The sequence below is a fragment of the Sorex fumeus genome, unplaced genomic scaffold (genome assembly GCF_029834395.1).
Source record: "Sorex fumeus unplaced genomic scaffold, SorFum_2.1 ptg000110l, whole genome shotgun sequence".
Lineage (NCBI taxonomy): Eukaryota > Metazoa > Chordata > Mammalia > Eulipotyphla > Soricidae > Sorex > Sorex fumeus.
The window spans coordinates 1,631,954-1,658,069 of NW_026606167.1; the positions used below are offsets into that span (position 1 = coordinate 1,631,954).

At 57.9% G+C, this 26,116-nt stretch overlaps 3 protein-coding genes across 4 annotated transcripts; 1 reads left to right on the top strand and 2 right to left on the bottom strand.

The window, feature by feature from the left end:
• Nucleotides 1-38: 38 nt before the first annotated feature.
• Nucleotides 39-5,207, bottom strand: POLR3K (RNA polymerase III subunit K). Its single transcript, XM_056135185.1, has 3 exons — nt 4,990-5,207; nt 3,689-3,776; nt 39-788 (listed from the first exon to the last, which is right to left on the bottom strand). Exons 1-3 carry the CDS (start codon nt 5,098-5,100, stop codon nt 661-663), a joined length of 327 nt encoding a protein of 108 aa, XP_055991160.1. The 5' UTR covers nt 5,101-5,207; the 3' UTR covers nt 39-660.
• On the top strand, nt 5,099-10,078 carry SNRNP25 (small nuclear ribonucleoprotein U11/U12 subunit 25). The gene is made up of 6 exons (XM_056135094.1): nt 5,099-5,230; nt 5,361-5,669; nt 8,434-8,524; nt 8,692-8,797; nt 9,374-9,448; nt 9,770-10,078. The coding sequence occupies exons 1-6, from the start codon at nt 5,099-5,101 to the stop codon at nt 9,825-9,827; spliced, it is 771 nt and encodes a 256-aa protein (XP_055991069.1). The 3' UTR covers nt 9,828-10,078.
• Nucleotides 10,079-10,530: 452 nt separating this feature from the next.
• RHBDF1 (rhomboid 5 homolog 1) lies at nt 10,531-24,170 on the bottom strand. 2 transcript variants are annotated; one of them, XM_056135298.1, is made up of 18 exons: nt 24,060-24,170; nt 16,469-16,809; nt 16,153-16,260; nt 15,527-15,740; nt 15,016-15,225; nt 14,692-14,814; nt 14,431-14,588; nt 13,963-14,220; nt 13,771-13,882; nt 13,559-13,633; nt 13,288-13,449; nt 12,723-12,823; nt 12,539-12,602; nt 12,168-12,262; nt 11,847-11,922; nt 11,679-11,779; nt 11,400-11,553; nt 10,531-11,202 (listed from the first exon to the last, which is right to left on the bottom strand). In XM_056135298.1, exons 2-18 carry the CDS (start codon nt 16,783-16,785, stop codon nt 10,783-10,785), a joined length of 2,748 nt encoding a protein of 915 aa, XP_055991273.1. In that variant the 5' UTR covers nt 16,786-16,809; nt 24,060-24,170; the 3' UTR covers nt 10,531-10,782. The 2 variants fall into 2 exon arrangements, with proteins under 2 accessions (XP_055991273.1, XP_055991274.1); XM_056135299.1 differs by lacking the exon at nt 16,153-16,260.
• Nucleotides 24,171-26,116: the final 1,946 nt, after the last annotated feature.

Here is a 26,116-nt window from a genome sequence, read left to right on the forward strand (position 1 = left end):
TGAACTGGCATCATGAGACCTTTTTTTCCTTCTTTTTTATTTCTGGTGCAAGGGAAAGGGGACATGTGTTGTATCAGAGAACTTCATCAGCCTCTAAATTTTTCCTTTGTTTTTTTTCCTGAGCCACACCTGGCAGTGCTTAGGGCTCATTCGCTTCCTACTGGATCTGTGCTCAGGGATCACTCCTGGTGGGCTTAGAGGATCCTATGGGGTGAAAGATATCAAACCCAGGTTGGCTGTGTGCAAAGCAAACACCCTACCTGCCATACCATCATTCCAGCCCCAAGGCATTTCCTACTAATTTAAAATTCCAAATAAATTTTGACAAACTAAGTTGCAATTAACAGAACATTTAGGGAAACTAATGCACCAAGCAAAGTTATTCTATTAGTGATGCAAACAGCTGAAATACAGTAAGAATGATGATTAATAATAAAAGAATGTCACTTGCCCAATAAACATAAAAGTGGAGACCAGGGCGCACCAGTGTCCTTAGCTGAGGTGCTCTCATTAGAACACAGATGTTCCTGGACGGCAAGGAGTGTCTGTGCTGACTGGCAGATGCGCTGCACTTCCTGAGGACCTGGCAGACCTCACTGAAAGGGCCCCTCCAGACAAAGAGCCCAAAGACACAGCTACAAACTGCATGCACAGTCCTTCCTAGTCCCTCCAGCGATGCCCACACTGAGCATTGCAGCACTTGTAGAAGGTGGTCATAGGCTCGTCCGCAGATCGCGTCTGAAGTTGCATGAAATAGGCTCGAGGGTGTTCACATTTTGGACAAGGTTCTGGCAACAAGAAAAACAAACATGTGACCCACATTGTATTTTTTAAAAACACATATAAATAGGGGCTGGAGCAATAGCACAGCGGGTATGGCATTTGCCTTGCACGCGGCCGACCCGGGTTCGATTCCCAGCATCCCATATGGTCCCCTAAGCACCGCCAGGGGTAATTCCTGAGTGCAGAGCCAGGAGTAACCCCTGTGCATCACCAGGTGTGACCCAAAAAAAGCAAAAAAACAAAAAGCACGTATAAATATAAAAAATGTATATGCTTGTGACCAGCAGGCCTGTAAAATGTAGATATTCTGCGAAGAATAGCAAAGCCGACCCTTCTCCAACGGGACCCTTGCTCAGAGGGTGCTTCACCTTTTCCACTCAACTCACAGAGGAGACCACAACACCTGAACCCTTCAAGGCTATCACCTGTCCTGGGTCCTACTTTGCTTCTCAAATCTGGTTAGGACTGACTTGAAGCAATATGACAAACAACTCACAGCCGTCCTGTGCAGTTTGGGGTCCATGTCCCATAGACCCATGCCCCCAGGATCTGAAAGGCAACTGGCACGCCTTCCCAGTGAGTTACCAACCTATTCCCCTTCTATGTCTATTGAGAAGTAGTTCCTCAAGCTCTTTTTTATCTTTTTTTGGGGGGGTGGGGGGGAATTACTACACCCAGAGGAGCTCGGAAGAATCACATTGTGCCAAAAATGCAATCAGGGTCAACCACATAGAAGGCAAGTACCGTACCCTGTACTATTTCTCCAGCCCCACTACCCAAACAATACTAAACGTTTTAACACAACAGCTCTGTCAAGAGTGCCTGATAAGAGTGCCACCACATGGGGGTGGGGGTGGGGATGGGGGAGGGAGAGATTACAACAAAGATTTAATTTTTTAAATTTTTTTCTTTTGGGGTCACACCTGGTGATGCACAGGGGTTACTCCTGGCTCTGCACTCAGGAATTACCACTGGCTGTGCTCAGGGGACCATATGGGATACTGAGAATCGAACCCGGGTTGGCTGTGTGCAAGGCAAACACCCTACCCGCTGTGCTATCGCTCCAGCCCCCAAAGATTTATTTTAGGGATGGAGAGATAGTACAGCAGGTAGGGTGCTTACTTTGCATGCAGCCAACCCGGGTACAATCCCTGGCATCCCTTATGGTACCCTGAGCTCACCAGGAATGAATCCTGAGTTCAGAGCTAGGAGTAACTCCTGAACACCACCAGGTATAGCCCCAAGACCAAACTGACAGAAAAATAAAGATGTATTTATTTTACTCAGACTGTAGTCCCGTCCCCCCCGCCCCGGGGGGAGGGGGGGCGGGGAGGTCACACCCAGTAGTGTTCAGGGTTTACTCATGGTTCTGTGCACCAAGACTCACTCTTGGCAGTCTCGGAGAACCATTTGCAGTGCCTGAGATCAAATCCTGGGTTAACTATGTGTGAGGTAAAAACCTTACCCACTATACTATCACTCTGGCCCCCCAGACTACAGTTTAACGTTCTGGTTTTGAAATCTACATTAGGATGCTGAAGTGACAGTATAGTGGCGAGGGTTTTTGCATTGCACACAGTGGCCAACCCAAATTTGATCCTAGGCATCCCATAGGGTCCCCTGAGCCACACCAGGAATGATCCCTGAGCACAATGCCACGAGTAAGTCCTGAGCACCATTGGGTGTGTTCCCCCTCCCACAGCCCCATAAACAATCACATTAGAGGATTGGGGAGACAACACAAAGGACTAGAACACAAAAATGCCTGGTATGCAAAGGGCCCCTGAAGTCCAGAAATCCCTGGCATAGCATGTCTTCCTAAGACTGCTGGGCATAGCCCTGGTGACCCTCAGCATCACTGGGGAGCTCCCTCCTAAAAAGTAGCTACATCAGAAGAAAAAAAAAACAGGGCCAAGGAGATAGTACAGAAGATAAGGGCTTGCCTTGTACAAACGACCCAGATTTGATTCCTGACACATAGGGTTCCCCAGAACCTTGACAGGAGTAATCCCCAAAAGCAGAGCTAAGAGTAAGGCCTCAGTGCCACCAGGTATGAAAACATTCCTTTTCTTAAACTTTTTTCATACTTTAATTGTTTAAAAAAAATTTTTTTTTTTTTTGGTTTGGGGTCACATCTGGCGGTGCTCAGGGCTTATTACTATTTCTTTTTTAATATCATGAGCACAGGGCTGGAGCGATAGCACAGCGGTAGGGCGTTCGCCTTGCACGCGGCCAACATGGCCGACCCGAGTTCGATTCCTCCGCCCCTCTCGGAGAGCCCGGCAAGCTACCGAGAGTATTTGATATGCCAGACACAGTAACAACAAAGTCTCCAATGGAGACGTTACTGGGCCCGCTCGAGCAAATCGACGATCAACGGGAGGGCCTTTACCTTTTACCTTATCATGAGCACAAATTAGCACCAGGGAGCCCTAGAAGTCCATCAAGTCTATGAAACAATAAAAGGTTACCATGAGACTCTAACAAAGGCCTGTATAACTCCAAGGTTTGTTCCAATACTATTCATGTAAGCAGTATGCAAAAAAAAAAAAAATTGGCCACATGTAGCGATGCTCAGGGCTTACTTCCCACTCTGCACTAGGCAAGGCAAATGGCTTACACACTGTACTATCTCTCCAGCCCCAGCAGTACATTGTTAAAGAAATTAATGTTCTTTTTATATGTGATAATTCTAACCAGGTGTTAAGAAATTGCCCCTTGTTGTGTTTGGGGAACCAGGAGATCCCTGGGATCCAACCAGGCTCCCCAAATGCAAAAGGATGGGTTCCAGTCTCCTGAGCCATTTCTAGGTGTGTAGCTCCTTTTCTAGAGACTGACTTCATAGAAGTATTTCACAGGCTGACGATATCATACTGATACACGGCTCAGAGTGAGAAAAATTCACCTGCAGTCGAGTCCACGTTCTCCCAAGCGGCAGCACCCCCAAGGACATCATCCACTTCCTTCAGCTTTGGGTACTTCCGATTGGTTACCTGACAAATACCAAGTCTTTAGTTTCTTCAAGGCACAAACTTGGGTACCAAACCACACCCTGTCCTCAAAGGTCTCTGTTGACTTGCTTCCTTGAAGAGACTGGCAGGGCACCGAACACAGAGTTCCTTCCTCAGGAGCTGGAATATCACAAGGCTGTCAAGGACCCACAACTAAATGGCCCCACTAGTTGCAGTGAAAGTACATCATGGAGGGCATTCGCCTTGCATGCTGCCTACCCAAATTCAATTCCTGGCATCCGATATGGTCCCCAAGCCTGCTGGAAGTTATTTCTGTGCTCAGAGCCAGGAGTAAAAACTGAGCACAGTCAGGGGGTGGCCAAAAAGAGATCTCTTACACTTCCCGGCAAAAGATTCAACTGCTGGAGAAAATTTCAGCAAGATCCTGAGCTTCATTTGGTTGCTTGGTTTTTGGGGCCACACCCTGCACGACCAATGGCCACTATACAAGTGACCCTGCGGTGCTCAAGGCTTTTTCCAAGTGCCGCTCGGGGACCAAAGTGTTGTCCCGGCTCGAACCTGGGTCGGCGTGTTCAAGGCTAGTGCTTTACCCCCTGTACTATTCGAAGGGCCCATTAGGCCAAAATTGTGGAGGGGAAAAAAACTGTTCAGCTGCGACACTCTTCTACCACGTCCCTAAGATGTCTGATAAACCAAGATGAGAGAAAAAAATAAAACGGAAGCCTGAGTGGCCGAGCTCAGCAGATTTGTACAGCCACGCACCCCTTGCCCCCTCCCCCCGCGGGGCAGCGCCTGCAAACTAGATCACACTGCGGTGGTCAGGGGTGACGCTCCAGGGGGTGGAGAGAGGCAGGACTGGGGCCAGGGTTTGGATTTGGTCCCCAGCACCACTAGGAGTGACTCTGGAGGACAGAGGCAGGAGACACTCCTAAGCACAGCTGCGTGCGGGCCAACCGCCTCCCCCCACGCCCGCCCAACAAACATTAACACAGAACCGAGGTCCCTAAAAGCGAATAGACCTGATAGCACGTGCACCGTTCCACGGCGGAAGACCCACTACACCCCCGGCTCCTACAGCAGGACAGGAGAAAACGGACGCGTCCCTGCACGGCTTCGATCCCAGCGCTGACGGAACACACGGGAAACTCAAAGCGCACTGCAAGGGCCACGCTGGCGCCCGCCGACTTAGGAGACCCCGCCACTTAGGAGGCCCCGGCCCCGGCGCGCGGCCCACCTTACGGGTGATATTGTGCACGTAGGGGCAGGTGTTGCAGGCAAAGCGGTGGCAGCGCTGGCCCTCCTCCACGATGAGTCCGTTCCCGCAGCTCGGGCAGAAGAGCAGCATGGCCGCAGCCCCGCGCCCGCCTCGGCCCCCCGGGAGCGGCCCCCGGCCCGCAGCAGCCCGCGGCCCACCGGCACTCACGCCGCTTCCGGGCTCCCGGCGAGCACCGCGGCACGGCGGCTCCAGCTCATTGGTGCTGGCCGTCGCCACGTGCCTAGACCCACCAATAGACACGGCGCTTCCGCACTCCCGGCGAGCACCGCGGCGAGGCAGCTCCCGTTCATTGGCGCGAGTCGTCGCCACGCGCCCAGATCCACCAATAGACACGGCGCTTCCGCACTCCCGGCGAGCACCGCGGCGGGGCGGCTGCAGCTCATTGGTCCCGGCCCCGACGCCCGGGCTGTGATTCGGCCCCGCCGCCGCGGCACACCCGGACGCGAGCGCTGGGCTGCAGCTTGGGGCTCAGCTTCACCGGCGCCCTGGAGGAGACTCAGGCCGCGGCGCCCCCAGAGGCGCCAGACGAGGATGAGGACGAAGAGGAGATGCTGCCTCACTCGGAGGCGGTCGATGTGTTCCAGGAGGGGCTCGCCATGGTGGTGCAGGACCCCCTGCTCTGCGACCTCCCTATCCAGGTGCGCGGCACGGGGGGGCCGCACGGACCTCCGCGGAGGGGCTCGGTCGGGGATGGTTTTCACGGGAGCGTGGGAGGCTGTAGCCGCGGGTGAGGATTTTTTTTTCTTTTTAGGGGTCACACCCGGCGATGCACAGGGGTTACTCCTGGCTCTGCACTCAGGACTTACTCCTGGAGGTGCTCAGGGGATCATTTGGGATGTTGGGAATCGAACCCGGGTCGGCCGCGTGCAAGGCAAACGCCCTACCCACCATGCTATTCCTCCAGCCCCTCTGGTGAGGATTTAGATTTTACGTGTGACCCAGCAGTTCCATCTGCCATCTGCCACCACATACACAAAGCGTTGATGGAGAAGGAGAAAGGCACAACTGTGTTCGCAGCAGCGCCAAGTAGCCGGGACATGAAATCAGCACAAATTTTCAAGGACAGATGCATAAATAAAGAAGTGGTAGTAGATATATGTAGTGAAGTACTACTCAGAGATAACGGGGAAAATGAAATCTTGCAGTCTGCTGCAGCGTGGTTGGAACGGGAGTCAGAGGGAGAACAAAATACTGAACGATGGTACTCATCTGGTCTATGGATAAACAAAGAAAGGAGTAGATTGTATCCAGGGATGACAAGTCCTTGGTCTTGGATTACAAAACCGGTTATCCACCGCTGGGGAATGGGGGCGGGGTAGTGAGGAAGAGGTGACTGGTAATGACATAAGGACAGTGATGGAAGGTCTTGGCTACCTTGGTGGTGGGAAAGATGCAGCGACTCTGTACATTAATATCATAGATGCTAACCATGTTACCCAAAGGACGATGAAAATTAATAGTAGGGAAGGAGTGATAGTACAGCAGGTAGGACTTTGCCTTACTAATAGCTGGCCCGTGTATGATTTCTGGCACCATAAGGTCCCCCAAGTCCTGCCAGGAGTGACTCCTGAGTGCAGAGCCAGGAGTAATCCCTGAGCATAATTGAGTATCCCCCCACACACATACACAAATAGAACAACAAAGAATAAAGGGTAATCAGAAACTCAGAGCCAGGACCATTGACATCTTGGTATAGTGTTTATAAAACTAACTTGATGTCAGTAAGATCTGGTATGCAAAAAAAAAAATTAAAGCAAGGATGGTATTACAGGGTCTTTCCTTCATCTCAAGTTCTGTGGTAGTTTGGCATGGTCTGAGCTTCTTTTAGTAGGGACCACACTCAGGGTGGGGACATCATTGGGTCCATTTGTTCAGTGCTGGGCCAGCCATGCTGCTCAGGTGCAGGGAGCCACCAGACCACCCCATATGGTGCTGAAGAAGTGGGTGGAGAATGCCTGGGATCAAACTTAGGGCTTCTCACATAGCACGCATGTCTCACCCCTTCTAGCCATATCCTTGGGGAACTGTTTTGTCTTTATATGCTTGATATTTTGCCCATCACAGGGGGTGGGGGGCACCACACCTGGCTGTGTGTGTGGGGATCAAACCTGAGTCATCTGCATGCAAGGCAAGCAGCCTGCCTGCTATATTACTATTCTGGTCCCCCATCATGGAATTTTAATCCATTTTTGGGAGCGGGAAGGTACTCCCCAGCAGTGCTGAGAAGCCACGTGATGTTGAGGATCCAATCTGGGCTTCGATCAAACCAGCTTTGCACTCTAGCCCTGTGAGCTATCTCTTCAATTACTTTCTGACAGCACACATCAGGGACGGGGACGGAGCTCTACTGGAACTCAGATAGAGCACTTATTGCATGTGTGATGCCCTGGGTTGGATCTCTAGCACAGACTGAAAAAATATATATATTAAAACGTTTACCGCAGGCCAGATAGTCCAAAGGGTTGAGCACATACTTTGCATGTATGAGGAACAGGTTTGATTCCCAGCCCTGCATGGTTCCATGAGAACCACCACATGTGGCCCCAAAACCCTAAAACAAAATAAAGTGCTTCTTACAGTGAGTTATTTTTTGGCACTTCGTACACTTGCGCGTGACCCTGTCCCAGTTCGGCGGTCAGACTCAAACGTGACAAACAGGCTTGATGTTCTTCCTCTGTCCTACCCTCTAGCTGGAGATCCCAGCGTCAGTTCATTTTCCTTGGCCATGTCTACTTCTTTCTCCTGAGCCTCCTCCAGTTTGTACATAAAAATGTGGAGTGCAGTTCTGGGCACTGAATAATAAGTAATAGAAGGGCGGGAGAGAGCTCTGCAGACTGAGCACAGGCTTTGCACGCTGGAGGCCCAGGTTCAATTCCCAGCACCACATTGCTTCCTGAGCACCTCCAGGAGCGACCCCCAAGCACAGAACCTGTAGTAGCCCCCAAGCATTGCCACGCGTGGCCCAAAATCCATGAGGAAATGAAAGAAAAGGGCTGGAATGATAGTAAAGACACCTTGCATCCAACCTGGGTTTGAATCGGATTCTATGCTAGGGTTCCCTGATCACAGCCAGGAGTGATCCCTGAGCACCTCTAGGTGTGATGAGAGGGACAGAGAATGCAGGTGCAGTGATACTGCACTGCTGAGTAACAGTGAAGCCCTAACACTGGCAAGAATGTCCTCCCTCTCTCAGCTCAATGGGCTGACACATGCAAGGCACACGTAGCATTTGGGGCGCCCTGGGTTCAGTCCCAAGCAGAACCTAAGGCACCACGAGTGTCTTCCCTTTCTGTCCTCTGTGGCACTGCTCTGTGAACGCTTAATCAGTTGGGGGGGGGGGGGTAGTGGTTTGGGGTAATCCAGAGAACTGGGACTTCCACTGCTCCCCTTGCTCTTTCCCAGGTCACTTTGGAAGAGGTCAATTCCCAAATCGCACTAGAATATGGCCAGGCGATGACAGTCCGAGTATGCAAGATGGATGGAGAAGTAATGCGTAAGTGCCTCCTCCCTCAGACTTTGCAGTCTGAGCTTGGGGGGCAGGAGAGAGTGGGTGTCAGCTCGTCCGCAAGAAACTCCTGTGTGTTGCAGTAACCACAAGGCTCTGGCTGTGGGTACTGCTCCGCACTACCACATCCTTCCTCTGTGTGCCCTTGCTTGCAGCTGTGGTGGTAGTGCAGAGCGCCACGGTCCTGGACCTGAAGAAGGCCATCCAAAGGCACGTGCAGCTCAGGCAGGAGCGTGAAGGGGGCATTCAGCACATCAGCTGGTGAGTGGAGCAGTTCCTTCCCTGACCTTCCTGGGCGCTGGCGTAGGATTCCATCTGATGTGCTGCAGATACTGCATTCCTTTGTTTTGGCACTCCCAAGCTGTGCTCAAGGGGCCCGGGGGGCACTCTTAGCCATAATTGGGCAACCAGGCTGCCATCGGTGCAGTCCTCTGGGGCCAGGGACCACCAAGTAGTACCCAGCAGCGCTCAGGGGATGAAACTGGTGTTGGGTACACAGATTACTCATATACTCTCCCTGGCCCTGGAGACTCGCTTTGAAATGCCCCCTACACTCCACTAGCACGCTGACTAGAAGATGATGATGGGCCAGCCTCCTTGCCTAGGACTCCTGTAGACTTTCTGTCCGCATCACCTGCCTGAGCAACTGCATGTCCTCCTGGGGCTTCCTCTGCACGGCCCTCAGGAGCATGGCTTCTACATAATGCAGGAAGAGAGATGGGAAGAAGTGTTGCCCTGGGCCCAACAGACTGAGTTCTAGAGCCTTCCTATGTTCAGTTTCTGTGTCTTGGCTGCCCAGTCACTCTGCTGTGGCTCAGCCAAACCCGTGTCACGCAGGGCCTATGTGTGGAGGACGTACCACCTGACGTCTGCTGGGGAGAAGCTCACAGAGGACAGGAAGAAGCTCCGGGAGTAAGTCCTCAGGAGTCACTCCTGGCAGTGCTCAAGGGACCACAGGAGACATGGAGAACAAACCCATGTTGGCCAGTGTCTTCCCCCACATGGTATCTCTCCTGCCCGGGGGAGGGATCTTAAATGAGTTCCCAGGGAACATGAGGACCACAGAGTGCCTGTGTGAACAGGAGGTGGGGAGCAACACAAGTCAGCCGGGGCGAGAGGGGCAGAGCAAAGGGGGCAGCATGCAGGCGGAAGGAGACTTCCGGTATGTGAGCTGGGAAAAAGCTCACCACACCCTGCTGCTGCTCACGTACTTCCCCGTTCCTTCTCTCGCAGTTACGGGATTCGCAATCGGGATGAGGTGTCCTTCATCAAGAAGCTGCGGCAGAAGTGAACTCGAGCAGGTGCTCTGCTCTGGTGGCCAAGCTGTGCTCCCCCACCTCCACCCACCCAGGAGGAAGCCGCCGGTCACTGACTCCTCTGAGGGTGTAGAGGTGACCCAGCCATCTCACAGCTCCCTCTGGATGGACTATGTATAGGCCCTCAGCACCTGGACTATGAGAGCTGGTACTTGTTTCACTCCCATGTGTCTGGCCTGACCTTGACCTCTACCTAGATCAAAATACTAACCACATGACACGTCTCCTGGGGCTTTGGGCCCAACCCTGTAAACAAAATAAAAGTTCTGAGTGGTAAAAATAAGAGCCCCGGTGTCCAGGGCAGGAGAGGGGGTAGCAGATGCTGCACCTGAGCACTGCTGTCACCGTCCACTCGCAGGGCGACCACGTCACAGAGCAGCGGACTTGCTTCCTGTTTCTGCTCATGGGGGAGCAGAGGTCTGCACCCAGGAGCACAGCCCACAAAATTTATGTCCCTGCAGAGGGATGGAACCAAGATTGAAGCTGGGGAAACCTCCTACCTCTGTACTAATGTTAACAGTAGACCCATGATAGCCACCATGGTTCTGAAAGGGGGCAAGGTGTGTGGAGCTGGCGAGGGATGCCGTTGAAGTGGGCCTGGCACTCAGCTCTGTGCTCTTGCAGCCCCAAATGAAGCAGGAAGGAGGAGGCAACTCGACTCCAGTCAGTGGCAGCTAAAACGCTCCCGGTCCATTTATTGGCCACATGAGGTGGTCGTCAAGAGACTAGTTAGAAAGTGATCATGGGAACTAGTGTAATAAATGCCCAAAGTATGAGAGGGTCAACAGCAGTGGACAAGGCACGAGAGGTCTGTGTTCAGGAAACAGAACCCAAGACTGGCAGAGTCCCGCGGCCTGTGGGCTCACCGGGGTGGACAGTCGGCCCGGCTCCGGCCTGCTGGAGCACATGGCCATCAGCACCGTGGCCAGCTCAGTGGAGCTGCGCGTCCAGCTCATACTTCTCACAGAACTTGTCGGTAAAGGGAATGCAGGTGAGGAACTCGCACCACTCACAGCGGACAGGGTAGAAGTAGAAGAGGACCACCAGGCCAGCCAGGAGGCCCAGGAAGACCACCTGGAAGACGATGATCTGGCAGCGCTTGCGGTACAGGTCGAACTTGCCAAAGCTGATGTAAGGCAGGAAGGCAAAGGAGAGGAAGAGGCCGCTGATGAAGCCGGAGATGTGGGCAAAGTTGTCGATCCATGGCAGCAGCCCAAAGGTGAACAGGAAAAGCACCACAGCCAACAGCTTGAAGAAGGCACGCCACGGCCGCGCCAGGATCTGCCAGCTCTGGAAGAGCTCCACAAAGAGGCAGGCCAGGATGCCAAACTGCGAGCCGGCGGGGCCCACCTGAGCAGAGTAGGGTAGCTCTGAGCTAGGGTGAAATACGGGCCCTGTGCCCCAAGCATCGCCTCATCCCACCTCTTGTTGCCCAGAGCAGGTCAGGGTGGTGCTTCCGCGTTGGACACTACCGAGACCCAAAGTGGGTAGTGGCTATGGATCCAGCTCATACCAGAGTGCACCTTCCAGGGTGCAGTGGGCCTCACCTCTGCCCGGTATGGCAGGAAAATGGCACTGGCAAGGTTCCCCGTGACGCCACTCAGCAGGTAGATGATGGCAATACGATGCCAGCCAGCCAGCTTCTCCAGGTCTCTCAGGACGGTCATCTGGAAGCAGACAGAAACCAGGCAATGCAGGACCCTGTGGAGAGGGGGGCACTCAGCAGCAGGGAAGGAAGCCAGCCCCTCGCTGACAGCCACTCCTCCAGGGGGCCCTGAAGCCACCCACCTCACCCAGAACTGCCCAGCCCACATGGTGGTACTTGCCCAGCGTGCAGGAAGAGGGATAACCACAGGCGGTAGAACTGGTCAGGCACTTCAGGGTTGAGGAAGGGCAGGAGCCCACACACATCGTCCATGCAGTGCACCTGTGCAGAGGGCCCATCAGCACCCACAGTGGAGGGGCCAGCGGGGACACCCAACCGGGAAGCCTACCTGAGAGCAGAGGGTGGCCTCCTCGTGGAAGTAGCCCCTCATGAAGTCACAGTACTCGCGAGAGGTGATCTCACACCTGCAAAGAGGACCTGACTGGAGGCTGCAGGGGTCCCCGAGCAGGGGGTCCTGACCATGCCTCCCAGGGCCCCTTGTTTGGTTTGGGGAACGGACTGTCCAGGAGACTGAACCCAGGGCTGAGCACCAAGAACATCCTCGGCTTGCTCTGGCCTCACATCTGCCAGGTGCTAGCCCCACCTGTCAGCCTTTATTTCCAGGCCAAGTCCGTGCAGACCCTTTTCGTCCCCAGCCACCTTCGCCTACCTGCCCTTGGTGCCGATGCAGCAGGGTCTGCCTGTGATGACGCAGTCCATGTGGGGGTGGTTGGTGTGGTTCCCAGCGCTGCTTTTAGTGCAGATCTGGGCCACAAGCAAGCATGAGTCAGGGCCTCCCCAGCCTCAGGCATGCTGTCAGCTGTGCACCCAACGGTCTATCAAACCCGAGCCATGCTCTCGGGTTCACACCCAGGACCAGTGGCTCTGAAGACCCCCCGAGGCACCCCTTAGCACCCCTGCTCTGGCACTGGGCAAATGGGGCACTTCCAGGAGGGAACCTCTCTGGCATTCACAGGGGCACTTCGGCTTCCTCCACCTCAGGGCAGGGAGATTCCCAAGCTGTCCCCAACCCCAGCTCACCGGCCACTTGGTGATGTCATCTGGCCACTCGTGGGGGTCCTCGGAGGAGGGTTCATCACATACCCTGTGCAAGCCCAGGAGCTGGTCAGGCCCTTGCTTCCTGCCTTGGCATCAGAGCCCTCCCACCTGATGGCCCTGACAACAAAGGAGCAGCTGCAGCCACTCCCCAGAAAGCAAGACTGACCTGGGGTCCTGGTGACAGACGGAGCCAAACTGTCTCTTGTGGCCAGCAAGTTCTGGGGCACTGGGGTGGGCGGGCCACCTCACCCACACTGCCAGCGTGGACTGCAAGGACACAAGGGCAGCCTTTGTCAGAACCCAGGGATGTCTGGCACTGGGGCTCCCCAAGGCAGGGACAAAAAGCAAAATCAGTCTTCCTTCATCCCCACAGCCTGACAGGAACTGCACGTGCATAAGGAAGGGGCCGTGGCAAGGGGCAGAGAGGTCTCATTGCTGATCTCTTAGAATGAGCCGAGCTGTGGATGGGCAGGGAACAGCATCCATCGAGAGTGACATCGGGGTGCGCCTTCCCAGCTCTGCGCTGGGCAAACCAGCTTCCCTCAGACACTCGTGGGAAGAACCTCCCGAGAGGGGGCGCCACAAGGTCACCTAGGGGAGGAGTCTGGGGTGAGGAGAGGAGGTCTGCGGGGCCTGCACGGATGGGTGGTAGTTCTCGCCCAGGACCAGTGGCTCTGAAGCTCCAATGCAGCCACCGTCGGAGGCAAGAACAGGCGTGGGCGGGCACACACCGAGCACTCCTCCTCCGAGGTCTGCACGCAGCCGGACCTGTCGTTGCGGACGCAGCAGGCCGAGTGCTTCTCCCGCTCCCGCGCGGCCCGCACAAAACTGTGCACCTGTGGGTCCTGGCGCATGCAGGGCGAGAACTTGGCGCCCAGGTGGATGAGCGCCTCCTGCAGGGGTGGGAAGAGCCTCTGTGGCCTCTGCACCCACAGCCCCGTGGCCCGGCCCGGCCCCCACAGCCCCGTGACCCAGCCCGGCCCGGCCCAGCCCTGCCCTCACCGAGCTGGGCCCGATCCAGAAGTTCTCCTGCTGCACATACTTCACATTCTCATAGACACCTCGGTTCCGCAGCACCTGGGAAGTTGGCGGGGGAGGGGAAGGAGAGGAGATAGGGGGTGGGAGGGAGGGGAAGTCAGATGGCACCCACGGGGACCAAGGGACTCCGGAGTCGAAACTCCGTGGTGCGGGTGTGTGGGGGCCTTGACGCTCACCGAGTCCACAGTCTCGTGCTGCGAGAAGCCCACTGGTGCGATGCCGTAGATGCACACTGCCAGAATGGTGACGAGCGAGTGAACGAAGGTGAGCCAGTAGGTGAAGAAGGGCCTGTGGGTGGAGCGTTAACAGAGGTGGCATCCCCGATCCCCCCAGGAGCTCTTGGCCCACACCCCCCAGCCCAGACCTACCTGTGGTCATCCATATCCTCGATCTGGCGCTTCACGTAGCTGTCAATGCGCTTGCGGTAAGTGCGGTTGGTGAGCCGGCCCACCATGCCCAGCCCATAGGGCCGCTTCTCCCTGGCGAAGAACTTGCGCACGGGCACGGCGATGCGCTGGCCCCGGCGCTGCCCAGCAGCGCTCACCACCTCCTGCCGCAGCCGCACCTTGGGCTGTGGGCCGCCAGCGCACCCTTCCTTCTGCTTCCTCCAGCCACGCTCCAGAGGCCTGGGGGCAGGGGGTTGTAGGGGAGTCACCTGTGGCGCCCCCTCCCAGCTGCCCGGGCTTCAGGTTCACACACCTTTCCACGTGCAGCCTGTCCGGTGGACCCCTGGCTCTGGGTACCCTGACTCCCGAGGGCAGTCTGAATTCCCCAGCCCCTCGGTGACCTCTGCCCTGGAGCCTGCCCACAAGACCCCCGGGTCCCAGAGGACTCACAGCATCAGGTGACTGCGCTCCAGCTCACTGCGGTCCAGCGCGCCACCCGTGAGGCCAGCCTGCTCGGGGGCCTTCTCCCAGTCCTTGAGTGCTGCCTCCGAGGGGGACTCAAACACCTCATCTGGGTACGTGGACAGCTCCTCGTGGAGGACACCTTCCTGAGCAAACACTGCGGGTCAGGTTGGCATACAGACAGAGCGGGTGTGGGCAATGCTGCCCACAGACATGGAGGGGAGAGAGGCAATGCTGCCAGGCACTTACCCGAGCAAAAAAGGACGTGTCCAGTTCCTCAGGGAACTCAGCTGTGTCCTCCTCCAGGAAGCTGGCAGGGGTAAAGCTTCGGCGCTGTGCCCGTCGTAGCGTGCCATCCCTCACAGAGCGGCCCTGCCAGTGAGATGAGCACAGAGCTGGCTGCCTAGGGCTCAGCCCCACTAGCCCGCGGCCCATGCCTGCCTCCATTGGCCCATGCCCTCTCCACGTGGGCCTGTGCCCCCCAATACCATCCTAGCCACCTTCCACCAGTGCTTAGGCTCAGCCCCCACCCTATCTGGCCCTGTGCCCATCTTCACTTGGCCCCATGCCCACCTTCACCAGGGCTGCAGCGGCCCGGAAGCTCATCTTGGCCACCGACTCGCGCTTGCGTCTCCGCGGGAGCCGGTTGAAACCCGAGCGGGAGCTGGAGAAGGAGCAGAGGGAGGCAGCACCCGGCGTGATGGGCGTGTGCGGGGTGCTCAGGCCGTCGGCGGCATCATCCGCCACGCGGAAGGCCCTACCCCGGGCCAGGGGGTCTATGATCTGGCGGGAGGGAGGAGATGCTGGAATGTGGAGGAGGGTCACCATGCAAAGGGCTCCTCCCTGGACAGCTGTGTGGGCACCACGTCCTTGCCCCATGCACCCAGAGGTCCCTGTGGTAAGCTGGCTCCAGAGTATAGTGCCGGGACGCTGTCGTCTCCCCTTCCACAGAGGACCTTGGGGATGCCTGAAGCCAGCAGGTGCCCTCCCCGACCTGAGCTCTGCAGGGCGGGCTGCCTCTGCTCAGGCTGACTGGGCCACGGGGTAGAGTGAGGAGCTGGAGGACGCAGGAGCTGCTGCACACCTTCTGCATGCCCAGCTGGCATGGCCCCACATACAGGGGTGGGGGTGTCTCCGTGCTGGTCAGGGACACGTTGTCCTGGCTAGGCAGGTCCAGCTCCCGCATGACCTGAGGTTTCAGCCTCCCGTAGCGCTGGCTGCAGTGGCGGAGACTCTTTCGCTGCCACTTCTGGGTGCTGTCACTGTCCTTGCTCACTCCAAACCAGTCGGCGGTGCCCCTGCATACGGGCGTGGAGGAAGCGCAGTGGGGCGGGCTCAGAGGGAGGGGGCCAGCACTCCCATCCCCAGCAGAGTCTCAGCGGCCCGTTCTGGGCAGCATGCTCCAACCCAGGCGTCCAGAGCAAGGTCTGATCAAGAGCAGGGGTGGGCTCTGGCCCTGGGCACCTCTGGGAAAGACCAACCCGCTCCAAATTTCCACCCAGCCTTGCCTGGGAGAGGGGCCGGGGTGACACTCAGTCCGTGGAACAGAGCTCAGATGGGGCTTAGGGAAGTGCAGCTGATCCAATAGGCTATGAGCAGCCAAGCCCCACAAGCACCTGCTGTCAGAGACCCAGGGAGCCCGCCCCAGGGAGGTCACGCACTGCACACAGGCCAGTTCATGCCCACACCCTCGTGCTCTGCCCCAGGTACCTGAGCAGGGACCGAGAGAGAGACCGGCGCTGCGGGAGAACCCTGCGGGCGGCAGGGGGGCCCAAGAGGGGCAGGGTGTGGACACGCCCAAAACGCACTTGTCGGCTGCTGAGGGGCCGGAGCGGGGGGTGAAGGAGACAGAGAAGGAGAGAGCAAGTGCTGGAGGTGTGACGAGGCAGCGGCAGGTGGAAGCAGGAGGAGGGCGGGGCGCCACCGGGCAGGGTCACAAAAGCGAAGACGTGGGAGGCCCTGGCCCAATTCCAAATCCCAACACACCTCCCAGCCGACACTGTGGAATGGCAAGGTGGCCCTGTACCTGCGGATGGTCTGCGTGATGGACATCTGGCGCTGCAGTGCTGGTCGCCGGGGCTCGTGGTGGGGGGAGGAGACGTGGGCCGCCTCAGCCGGCATACTCACACTCCGCAGGAAAGCCTGGCGTCTCAGGGGCTGGGCCACAGGGTCCCGAGGAAGGGGGACGGCAGGCTGTGCCCACAGCCCCGGCTGGCCAGAGCCTGCCTGCAGGGAGCTGGGCTCCTCCGCCGTGGGCGGTGCAGCCACTGGGATGTCCAGCCTCAGCCAGGGCGGCTTTTTGCGCTGCAGGCTGCTCGTGCTGTCTCTCCGGGCCTCACTCATGGCTGCAGCTGGTGTCAGACGGGCCTGGGGTGGGGGTAGAGGGTAAGTTAACTGCAACACAACTGATCTCTGCAGGGACCCAGTGCCAGAACAGCCAGTACCCAGGACAGAGTGAGCACGAGAGAGCACAGGCCAGCCAAGGGGTTCTCCCAGCTGTACACTACACCCAGACCTCACTCTCTTTATCACATGACGTCTGTTCCAAGGACAGAGGCCACTGTGAACATCCTGGAAGGTGCCACACCGCCAGAGGCAATAAAAGAACCTGGGTGCAGAAGTGATGGTGGCCACCAGGGGGCAAAATCCGCACAGAAACAAATGGCCCCAACTCACAGGCCCCTGGGCGCTTTCCCAGCTCTGCCCAAAACTAGCTGGGGCCCAGATGGGAACACATGCCTCACCACACAGAGGCCAGGCCCTGAGTGCTGCCACTGCCCACCATGTGCGTGCAAGACTATGGGCTCCTTGGGGTTCCACTTCCCATGTCATGAAAAACCAGATTCCCAGAGCCGGAGAGAGTACAGTGGGCTCCTTCACCCTAGGAAGCCAAACAAGTGTCCTGGACATGGGAGATGTGTGACTGGGAGTGTTCGGTCCCATGCAGTGGCCCCTGGGCTCCCTCAGGGAGGGACACTGAGAGCAGGGTGTGGCCAAATGACCCCTAAATTTCTTGGCTTCCTTCTGGTTATCAGTAGGGACCAACTAAGACCAATGGAAACAGCTTCCGCTTGGAGCCTCTTAACTGCTTGGGGAATAGAGTGACAAAGCGTCACCTGTGAGGCTGGAATTTAACCCGTGGTGTCACCCACATGCATCTGTCCCTGCGGCTCTGCTCTCTGGAGACTCCCACCCCCAGACTTGCACAGGGAGTGTCTGTGGGCTCTGCAGTGTGGACGTGCCCTCAGCAAGTACCACAACCAAGTGTGCACAACCCCCAGTCATCCAACGAGCAACAAAGGGAAGAAGGGGGAGGGGGAGGAAAGGTCAGTCTGAATGGCAAGCAGTAAAACTGAGGATGTGAGGACAGAGGCGGGTCTTACTTAGGGCCCCACATTTGCAGAAGCAGACCTGGGACCGGGCCTACTGAGGATTAGCACACAGACCCTCCTGGCCCTGTGCTCCCAGGGACATCTACAGGACAACACTTCCTGCTCTGAAAGATCTGATGCTCCTCAGGGGCTTTTCTGGGTCCAGCTTACTGGTCCCAGGAGCCCTCCATTGACTGGGCTACACAGGCCCGCCAGCTACAGCCAGTAACACCGTTTGGTCTTATTCTGACTCCCGAACAGGGGACCAGCACAATAACCAAGCATGCACAGCCCAGAAGAGTATCACGATTCCGTCTGACTGACTCCGCACCAGCTAGGGACATGCAAATACACCGATTCCACTCGACATGATTCTGCACACAGAGGAGAGGGCAGCTCAACCCTCCCATCACAGGGGAACACCAGGGAGCAGACGCAGCACAGGTCCATGTGGGAAGGAGGCGTTCAGGACGTTTCTCATGACACAGCCCCGACATTCTCACCTCATTTCTGAGCTGTGTGCTGGGTCTGCCCACTCAGACAGCCCCCTCAGGGCTGAGCCTCTTCCTGCCCTCACCCACAAGCTCTTGTCTCAAGGGGGAGAGAGAGAGGGAGAGAGAGAGACAGAGAGACAGAGACAGAGAGACAGAGACAGAGAGACAGAGACAGAGAGAGCGCCACTGGGAATCCAAAGTGAGTCCCAAACTGTGGGGTCAGATGGGGTTCCTGAGAGAGGATGGAGGGTAAGTTCTGTTAAACATGAGGGCATCCCGAGAAATGGGTCCTTCTATAAGGGGATCAGGAGACCAGAACTCCACGCCCAGCATGCACCAGATTCAGGCCAGACCAGCTTCTGAGCAGGTCCAGCCACAGGTCTCAAGGAAGGCCAACCTCTTCCTCGTCCATATCCCCTTCCACAGACGGAACCAGCTTGGGGCCCCTGCAGGCAGCTGGGGTTTTCCAGAGCTGCAGCTGAGACAGCCCACTCCGTGACCCTGAGGCACAGCCAGGGCGGTCAGGGATGGGGCAGCTGGAGAAGGACAAAGTGCAGGCAGGATGCATGGTCCCTGATGTTTCTGAAGAGGGTCTAAGCACACTCTGTTCATCCCTGGGGGCAGATTCTGGCCTGGAAAATGGCGAGGTCACAGTGAGGTCCAGAGAGGAACAGCTCGGAAAGTGGCCCTGGGCCAAAGGGAGCTTCAACTGTCTCAAGCACATGAAAATATGTTTTGGGGCTGGAGCAACAGCACAGCGGGCAGGGCGCTTGCCTTGCACGTGACCAACCTGGGTTCGATCCCCAGCATCCCATATGGTCCCCCGAGCACCACCAGGGGTAATTCCTGAACGCAGAGCCAGGAGTAACCCCTGTGCATCGCCGGGTGTGACCCAAAAAGCAAAAAAAAAAAATTTAAAAAGTATGCTTTGCCTGCAGAAGGTCCAGATTCTGTCACCAGCCCTAGGGTTCCCCTGAGCACTGCTGGGGGTAAACCAAAATCTAAAACACAAGCACAAAAAAGTGGCCCTGAGGTCACTGCCAGGAATGACAGCTGGTCTGCTCTCAGCCATGCAAGAAGTATCTGCCGGCTGATGGGCTCAGACTGCCACACGTGTCCAGCCCCCACCCACACCATTGCCCTCCTGCCCTGAAAGTTTCTCCTCACTGAGTGACCTATCCCTTACATGCCCAGGCAGACTGCCCACACCAGCCAGGCACTAGCCCTGAATTCCCCAGTCACAGCTGAGGGGTCCGAACGTGCAATCCTAGTCTACAGTGTGCACAAGAAACCACTGCCCCTCCTCCCTAAGTATACGTCAAATAGAAGCAAAGGCCAGCAGAGTCAACCATAAGCACAGTGATGAAAATTCCTGGAAATGGGTCTTTACTGGGGTCCAGGAAGTGGGCAAGACAGAGCCACCACACTCAGTGGAGGGAGGAGGGTGCTGGTCATGAACAAGGAGCTGGACACTGCCCCCTCGTGCAGGCCCTGAGCAGTGTTGGAGTAGAGGTGGGAGGGTATCCAGGGGCCACGTGGCCCCATCACACTCCTCCCGATGCTGCGCTCCTTGGCCCGCACTCTGGGCATCAAGTGGGTGGCACTAAGGCAGGGAGGCATGTTCCACCACGGGCCCTGAGGTTATGAGGAGCAGGGCCAGGCTCAGGCAGACAAAGAGTCTGGGCTGATGAGGGGCTCAGTTCCTGCCCAAAGGAGACAGTAGCTCAGTGTCTGCCTCCCTAGCACACAGGGGCTCTTGTTCCCAGAGAGCCCCGGAGGGGTACCCCAGCAGCATCTCCGCTCTGACCCCTCAGTGCAGGGAGAAGCTACAGCCGGGGGGCAGGGTGCTGGGTCAGACTGCATCTGAGTCATCTGGCAACAGTGAAGGGTGCCAGCCTGGGGATCTGTACACGCCAGCCCCAGCAGGGGGGGCCCTGAGGGTCACGAGCAGCTCTGAGTGGGGGGCCAGTGGCGGTGGGAGCAGAGGGTGGGTGTGGAGCAGGTGGCCCCTTTCAGGGCCCCACTGGGGGGGGCTGGGGGCCCTTCCAGCTGGCACTGTGCCTGGGAGCCAGGGGCAGAACGCTGCAGACTGACCATTCTGGACACAGGCGATGGCAGGCAGCTCTGGGGCAAGATGCCCAGGAAGAGCAGCATTTGTGAGGCATAAGCTATGATGAAGCACATACATACGCATATGCACAAACATTCATGTGCACACATACACAGACATGCACCAACATACATATGGACACACACATACATCTGTGCATGCCCACGCATGCAAACATAGACTCACACACATGCACACATGCATATATGGACATATATACACCTATGCACACACACAATACACGCACACACATGCACACACAAAAATGCATGCACACATATGGACACATACATACCTATACACACATGCATGGACATGCACAGATACACTGGTGTACACACACTGACATGTGTACACATGCAATATACACGGATGCCTTTGTACAACTAATAAGACTGTGTTATCCTACAGACATGTAGGACTGGAGCAATAGCACAGTGGGGAGGGCGTCTGCCTTGCACGCGGCCGACCCGGGTTCGACTCCTCCATCTCTTTGGAGAGCCTGGCAAGCTACTGAGAGTATCCCGTTCACACAGCAAAGCCTGGCAAGCTACCTTGGCGTATTCGATATGCCAAAAACAGTAACACGTCTCACAATGGAGACTTACTGGTGCCCGCTCGAGCAAATCAATGAACAACGGGAAGACAGTGCTACAGTGCTATCCTACAGACATGCACATATACAAGTGCACACATACAAAGATGTGAACTCATACACACATGCACACACCCACATGGGCATGCACAAATACACATGTGCACACATGTATAGGCCCATGCTCAGATATGCACATACACATGTGCACACACAAATACACAGACATGAACACACTCATACTCACACACATAAGTACATGCATATATGTACAACAGACATAAATATGTAGATGGACATACACATATGCACCGGTACACAAACATTCATACTCTTACGCACATGTGCATACATACACGGACAAGCACAGATACACAATACATGGACATGCACACATATGCATACATGCACACAGACACATACGTACAGAGCAACAGCTGACTCAAAAGCAGACGCTGGTGGCAGCAGACAGCCCCGGGCAGGGGGGCATGGGGCCAGTTTGCCAGCGGGTATGCAGCAAGAGCAAGTCCGGGAGGCAGCCACCCCTGAGGTCGGCAGGAGCAATGGGCCGCTCCTCGGGACACCTGTCCAGAAGTGCCCCCAAGCCCTTCTGAGAACAGTCCCATGAAGGCAGCTCCTCCCCCCCCCTTCCTGATGTCTGGCTCTTTGAGACCCAGGCCTGTCCATATCCCCTGCGGGGGGGGGGGGGGTGTTGGGGGCTGAGTGTCTGGCCACCTCACATGGAGTTTTTCTCCATCAATTGTTCCTGGGTGACTCAGAGAGTCACCTGGCCTCTGTCTCACCTGGACCTGGACTGAGCTGGGGTGATGTGGGTCATTCCCACCCCACCCCACAAACTCCCCACTTACCTGTGGAAGAAAGGAGGGCAGGGTGGAGGGCAGGGTCAGCCTAAGACCCGTGGTGGCCCCTTAGCCTGCCCATACCTGCCTTTCCAGGTGTGCCATCACCTGCGCTCACCCTAGAAGAACATACAGGAGCCAGGAACAGGAGTCTAGAGCCCCAGAGTCCTGGAGGAAGAGTGGTCCTCAGGGGACTGATTAGTTAGAGGGACAAAGGCGGAAAAGGGGGGCTGGTCACAGAGAGGAGAATGACCCAGCCTGGCAGGACAGAATGGCCAGACCCAGAAGCCCTGACCTCAGGGGGTCAGACAGGTGATGACAGGGAGCCCCAGAGCTCTGAGAGGTCTGGACTGATCACCAAAGTCACACAGTCAGCACAGGTGGGGTGAGGCACAAACTCAGTTGCAGCAGATGTGGGGTGGTCCTCTGGGGCCTCGCTGGACCCCAAAAGGGAACTGAGGGCACCCTGGAGCTGCACACATCCCAGCAGAGCAAAGCAGCCTGGGAACCTGCAGGCCCCTAACGTGCCCTCAGTGACATCCTGTGTGCACAGCCTCTCCAGGAGGCCCCTGACGCTGGAGGGCAGAGAGGCTGCAGGCAGGGAAACAGGACCCTGCAGTCCATTTCCAGAGCAGGAGGAGCGGGCAGGGCTGTGACAAACCTAAGCCCAACTCACCCCACTGGCCCCCGCACAACACTGGGACAGCTGCGATGCCCAACTTGCAAACGAGCTAACTGAGGCTCAGAGAGGCCAGTCAGCATCAGAGATCACGGAGCTTCTCAGGGGTTCCTTAGGACACGGAGGGCTGTCAAGTATACCCTACCCCCACCACCTCAGTGTCACCCTCAAACGGTCAACCCAGAAACAAGCAGGGCCCCGAAACCTGATCTGTGTGGAAAGTCAATCCAGCCAGACATCATAGAGATGGGGAACAGGAGCTGGCTGGGGCAGCCCATATCCCAAGGAGAAAAAATGGGGGTGCCCTGAAGCGAGGAGAGCGGAATACTGCCCTCTGAACCAAAGCCCAGACACAGCAAGGAGGTGGAGGAGCTGCTGGAACCCAGGGGGAGGTGGAAGGGATGGGAATGGGGGGGAAGGGATCCAGGGGGGAGGAGGCAGAAGGGGAAGATGAGGGGGGAAGGGAGGGAGGGGCTCAAGAGGAAGGGGACAGAGGGAAGCGGGGAGGGGCTCGGGCCCTCACTGGCAGTCCTGAGAGCCTGTGAGGTGGGGGTCTGCGCCGGAAGAGGCAGCCCCTTCAATCCAGGCTGACCTGCATGTACGGCCAAGCTCCTGCCTGGCTCCTGGGGAAAAACTCCAGCTGGCTTTCCCTGCGCTTTCCTGGACCTTCCCTGATTCCTTCTCCACTTGGTCTGGGAGCTGGGGAGCTAGGGGCCCCGGCATGTTCCCTGGGATCCCTGGGAACGGGGAGCACCGGCACCGAGCCGGGCCAAACCTGAAAAGCAAGTTTCATCCTGGATCTTCCCCACCAGAAAGTCCCCGGTGGGTGGGGGGCCTGTCCCGTCTCGGACTGGGGCCTCTGCGTCTAGGCCCCACCCAGACCGGCACGCAGTCCAAGCACACGAGGACCGGCTGCACGGACCTGGGCACCCTGCTCGCGGCGGCTGGGCAGTAAGGCCTGGGGGGCAGGGGGTGTCCCGAGTCCACTGGCCGGCCGGCCCCGGACGCGCTCGGGCGCCGCGACGAGGCCGGCTTCCCGCTCCGCGGAGGCGGGTGGCCCCGGCGGGCAGGAAACCGGGACCTCGGGGCTGACCGCGGGACTTCTCCGGGTCGAGGGCGGGGGCGGGCTGTGCCGCCCCCGGCCCACCGCTAGGGAGGACTCCCGCTGCCCAGAGCGGGACCCGCGGACGGGCCCCGGGAGGTCCGGCCCCGACAGCGCCCACCCGCGGGCGGGGGTCGGGGCCGGGGTGCGGAGCTCCGGCCGCTGGGGGTGGGGCGGGAGCCGGGCTGTCCCGCCGGCCGGCCCGCGGACGTGCTAATCCGGCCACTGGCTATTTTTGCGGCGCGCCGGGCGCGGAATCCAGGGCCGGGCGGGCAGGGCAGCTCCGCGGGGACCTGCGGCCTCGGCCGGGGGACTCGCCCCGTCGGCCCCGTCCGGCCCGGCCCGGCCCGGCCCCGCCCGCCCCGCCCGGCCCGGCCCGGCCCGGCCCCGCGCGCCGCCTGCTCACCGCCGGGTCCGCGGGGGTCCTGCCGGCTCCAGGGAAGTGCCGCCGCCGCCGCCGGCCCGTCCGGCCCGCCGCCCGGGAATGCCATGGAGCAAGGGGCGTGCGCCGGGGGCGGGCCCGGCCGGAGGGGGCGGCCGCGCTGACTCAGGGCTGAGGAATGCGCGCGGCGCGCCCGGCCAAAGAGCCGCCTCCTCGGGGCAGGCCGCCGGGCAGCCCGTGCGCGTGCCCGCGGGGGACACCTGGGGCTCCAGGCGGACATCGGGCCTGGAGACCCCACTGCATGGAGCCTGGCGGTCTCCTCTCTTGGAGGGCAGAGAGGGTCCTGACCTGTGCCACGGCCTGCGTGAACAGTCTCCCCAGGGAAAATGACTATTCACTGACCCCTGCCTCACAGCGGCAGGGAAGCAGCATTTGTGCAGCCTACACAGGCACTTCAGCTCACACCCCTGCTATACCCCAGCTTATACCCCAGCTCACACCCCTGCACACACCCCTGCATGCACATCCCAGCTCACACTCCGGCACACACACCAGCTCACTCATCCCAGCCTTGCAACCCAGCACCTTGCACCCTGCTGCACCCACACCCCACTTTGCATCCACACCCTGGCACATGCATGCCACCATCAAGGGTGGCACAGAGCGGACCCGTCTATTGTAGGCGCCACAAAAAAACACCTGATGGTGCAGGAGCAACGCACAGCAGCCTTGCAGCCTTGCAGCAGAGACACCCTAGGCCCATGCCCACCAGGGGCTCCCTTCACTGAAGGTGCTGCTGTGCGCCAAAGCATGTGCTTCTTGGAGGCGAGGGGCGGGGAGAGGCCACTGTGTTCAGTGATAGGTCAGTGACCCTCCTCGGTTCATGCACTTCTCTTCTGGGACCCCCAGCTGCAAATCTTCCAAAGGGCTGTTGCTCTGAGACATGGCCTGGGGCACTGGCAGGTGATCCTCAGTCCACCCTGGCATCAGAAGAATTGAAATAGAAATGGCAGTTGACCACACTCCCAGAAAGGGCTGGGCACAGGTACCCATACAGGTATACCCCATGGCAGTTGACTTTTTGCTAGGACAGAGTGGGTGGGAGCACTGGCTAGCAGGAGCCCTATCAGCCCCCTCTGCAACCCTCAGTTCAGTCACAGAACTTTGGGAGACCTAGATGAGCCCAGAATCATCCTGTGGAGAAGGTGGTGATGAACGGCCCAGCCAGGGCCCCAAAGTGGTCTCTCACATGTGTCAGGGCATGGCTGGGTCCCCCAAGCACTGGGTTCAGGTCCAGTGCCTCTGGAAGCAAGGCTCCAAGGAGAGTGGCCCTCACACAACCTGTAGCTGTGTAACCCTCTCTTTCCTGTCAGTCAGCTGGGTGTTTTCCTCACACTCTACAGGGCCTTCCCTTCACTGGGCCCTTGGAGTTGGGGTGGGGGGCTGGGGCAGCGCCCGTCTCCATATTCTCTGGAGGGAACCACAAATGCACACCCCACTATCACTGCAGCGGCAGTGTCATCACTCCAGGCCAACAGTAGGAGACACACAATGGTCCCCCACCCACCACGAGAGCGCCCCTCCTGCGGTCCAGGCCAGAGCGGGACCAGTCCACCCACCACTTCCAATCTGCGGTGGGGGCGTCAGACCACAGACCAGGAAGTGGGGGAGAGCACGGGGGTTGCGCAAGCCCCATTGCTCAGCCGGAACATCTGGAGAAGTGGGTTGCTGGCACTGGGCCTGCCTCCTCCTTCTGGGGGCCAGGCTTGCCTCTCAGCCTCTCCTCATATCTCTGGGGAACGTGTGGACACCCCCAAGATCTCTTCAACGATCAAGCTGTTCTTGTGAAATCACAACAGAAGCCCCTGCCCTCAATAGAAAGCCTCAGTTTCCCTCCTAGGGGAAAGGAAAGAGGGAGGAGAGCTGGCACAAAGGCAGGCAGGAAGAGGCCACAGTTCCACGCTGGGGCTGCTGCGCGGGGAGGAGGGCAGAAAGGGGTGGGTGTCGTCCAGGCTGCTTCCCGGCACGGACTCAAGGCCCACGCCCGCCCCCGGAAACGCACAGAACCGCCAACAGCGGCT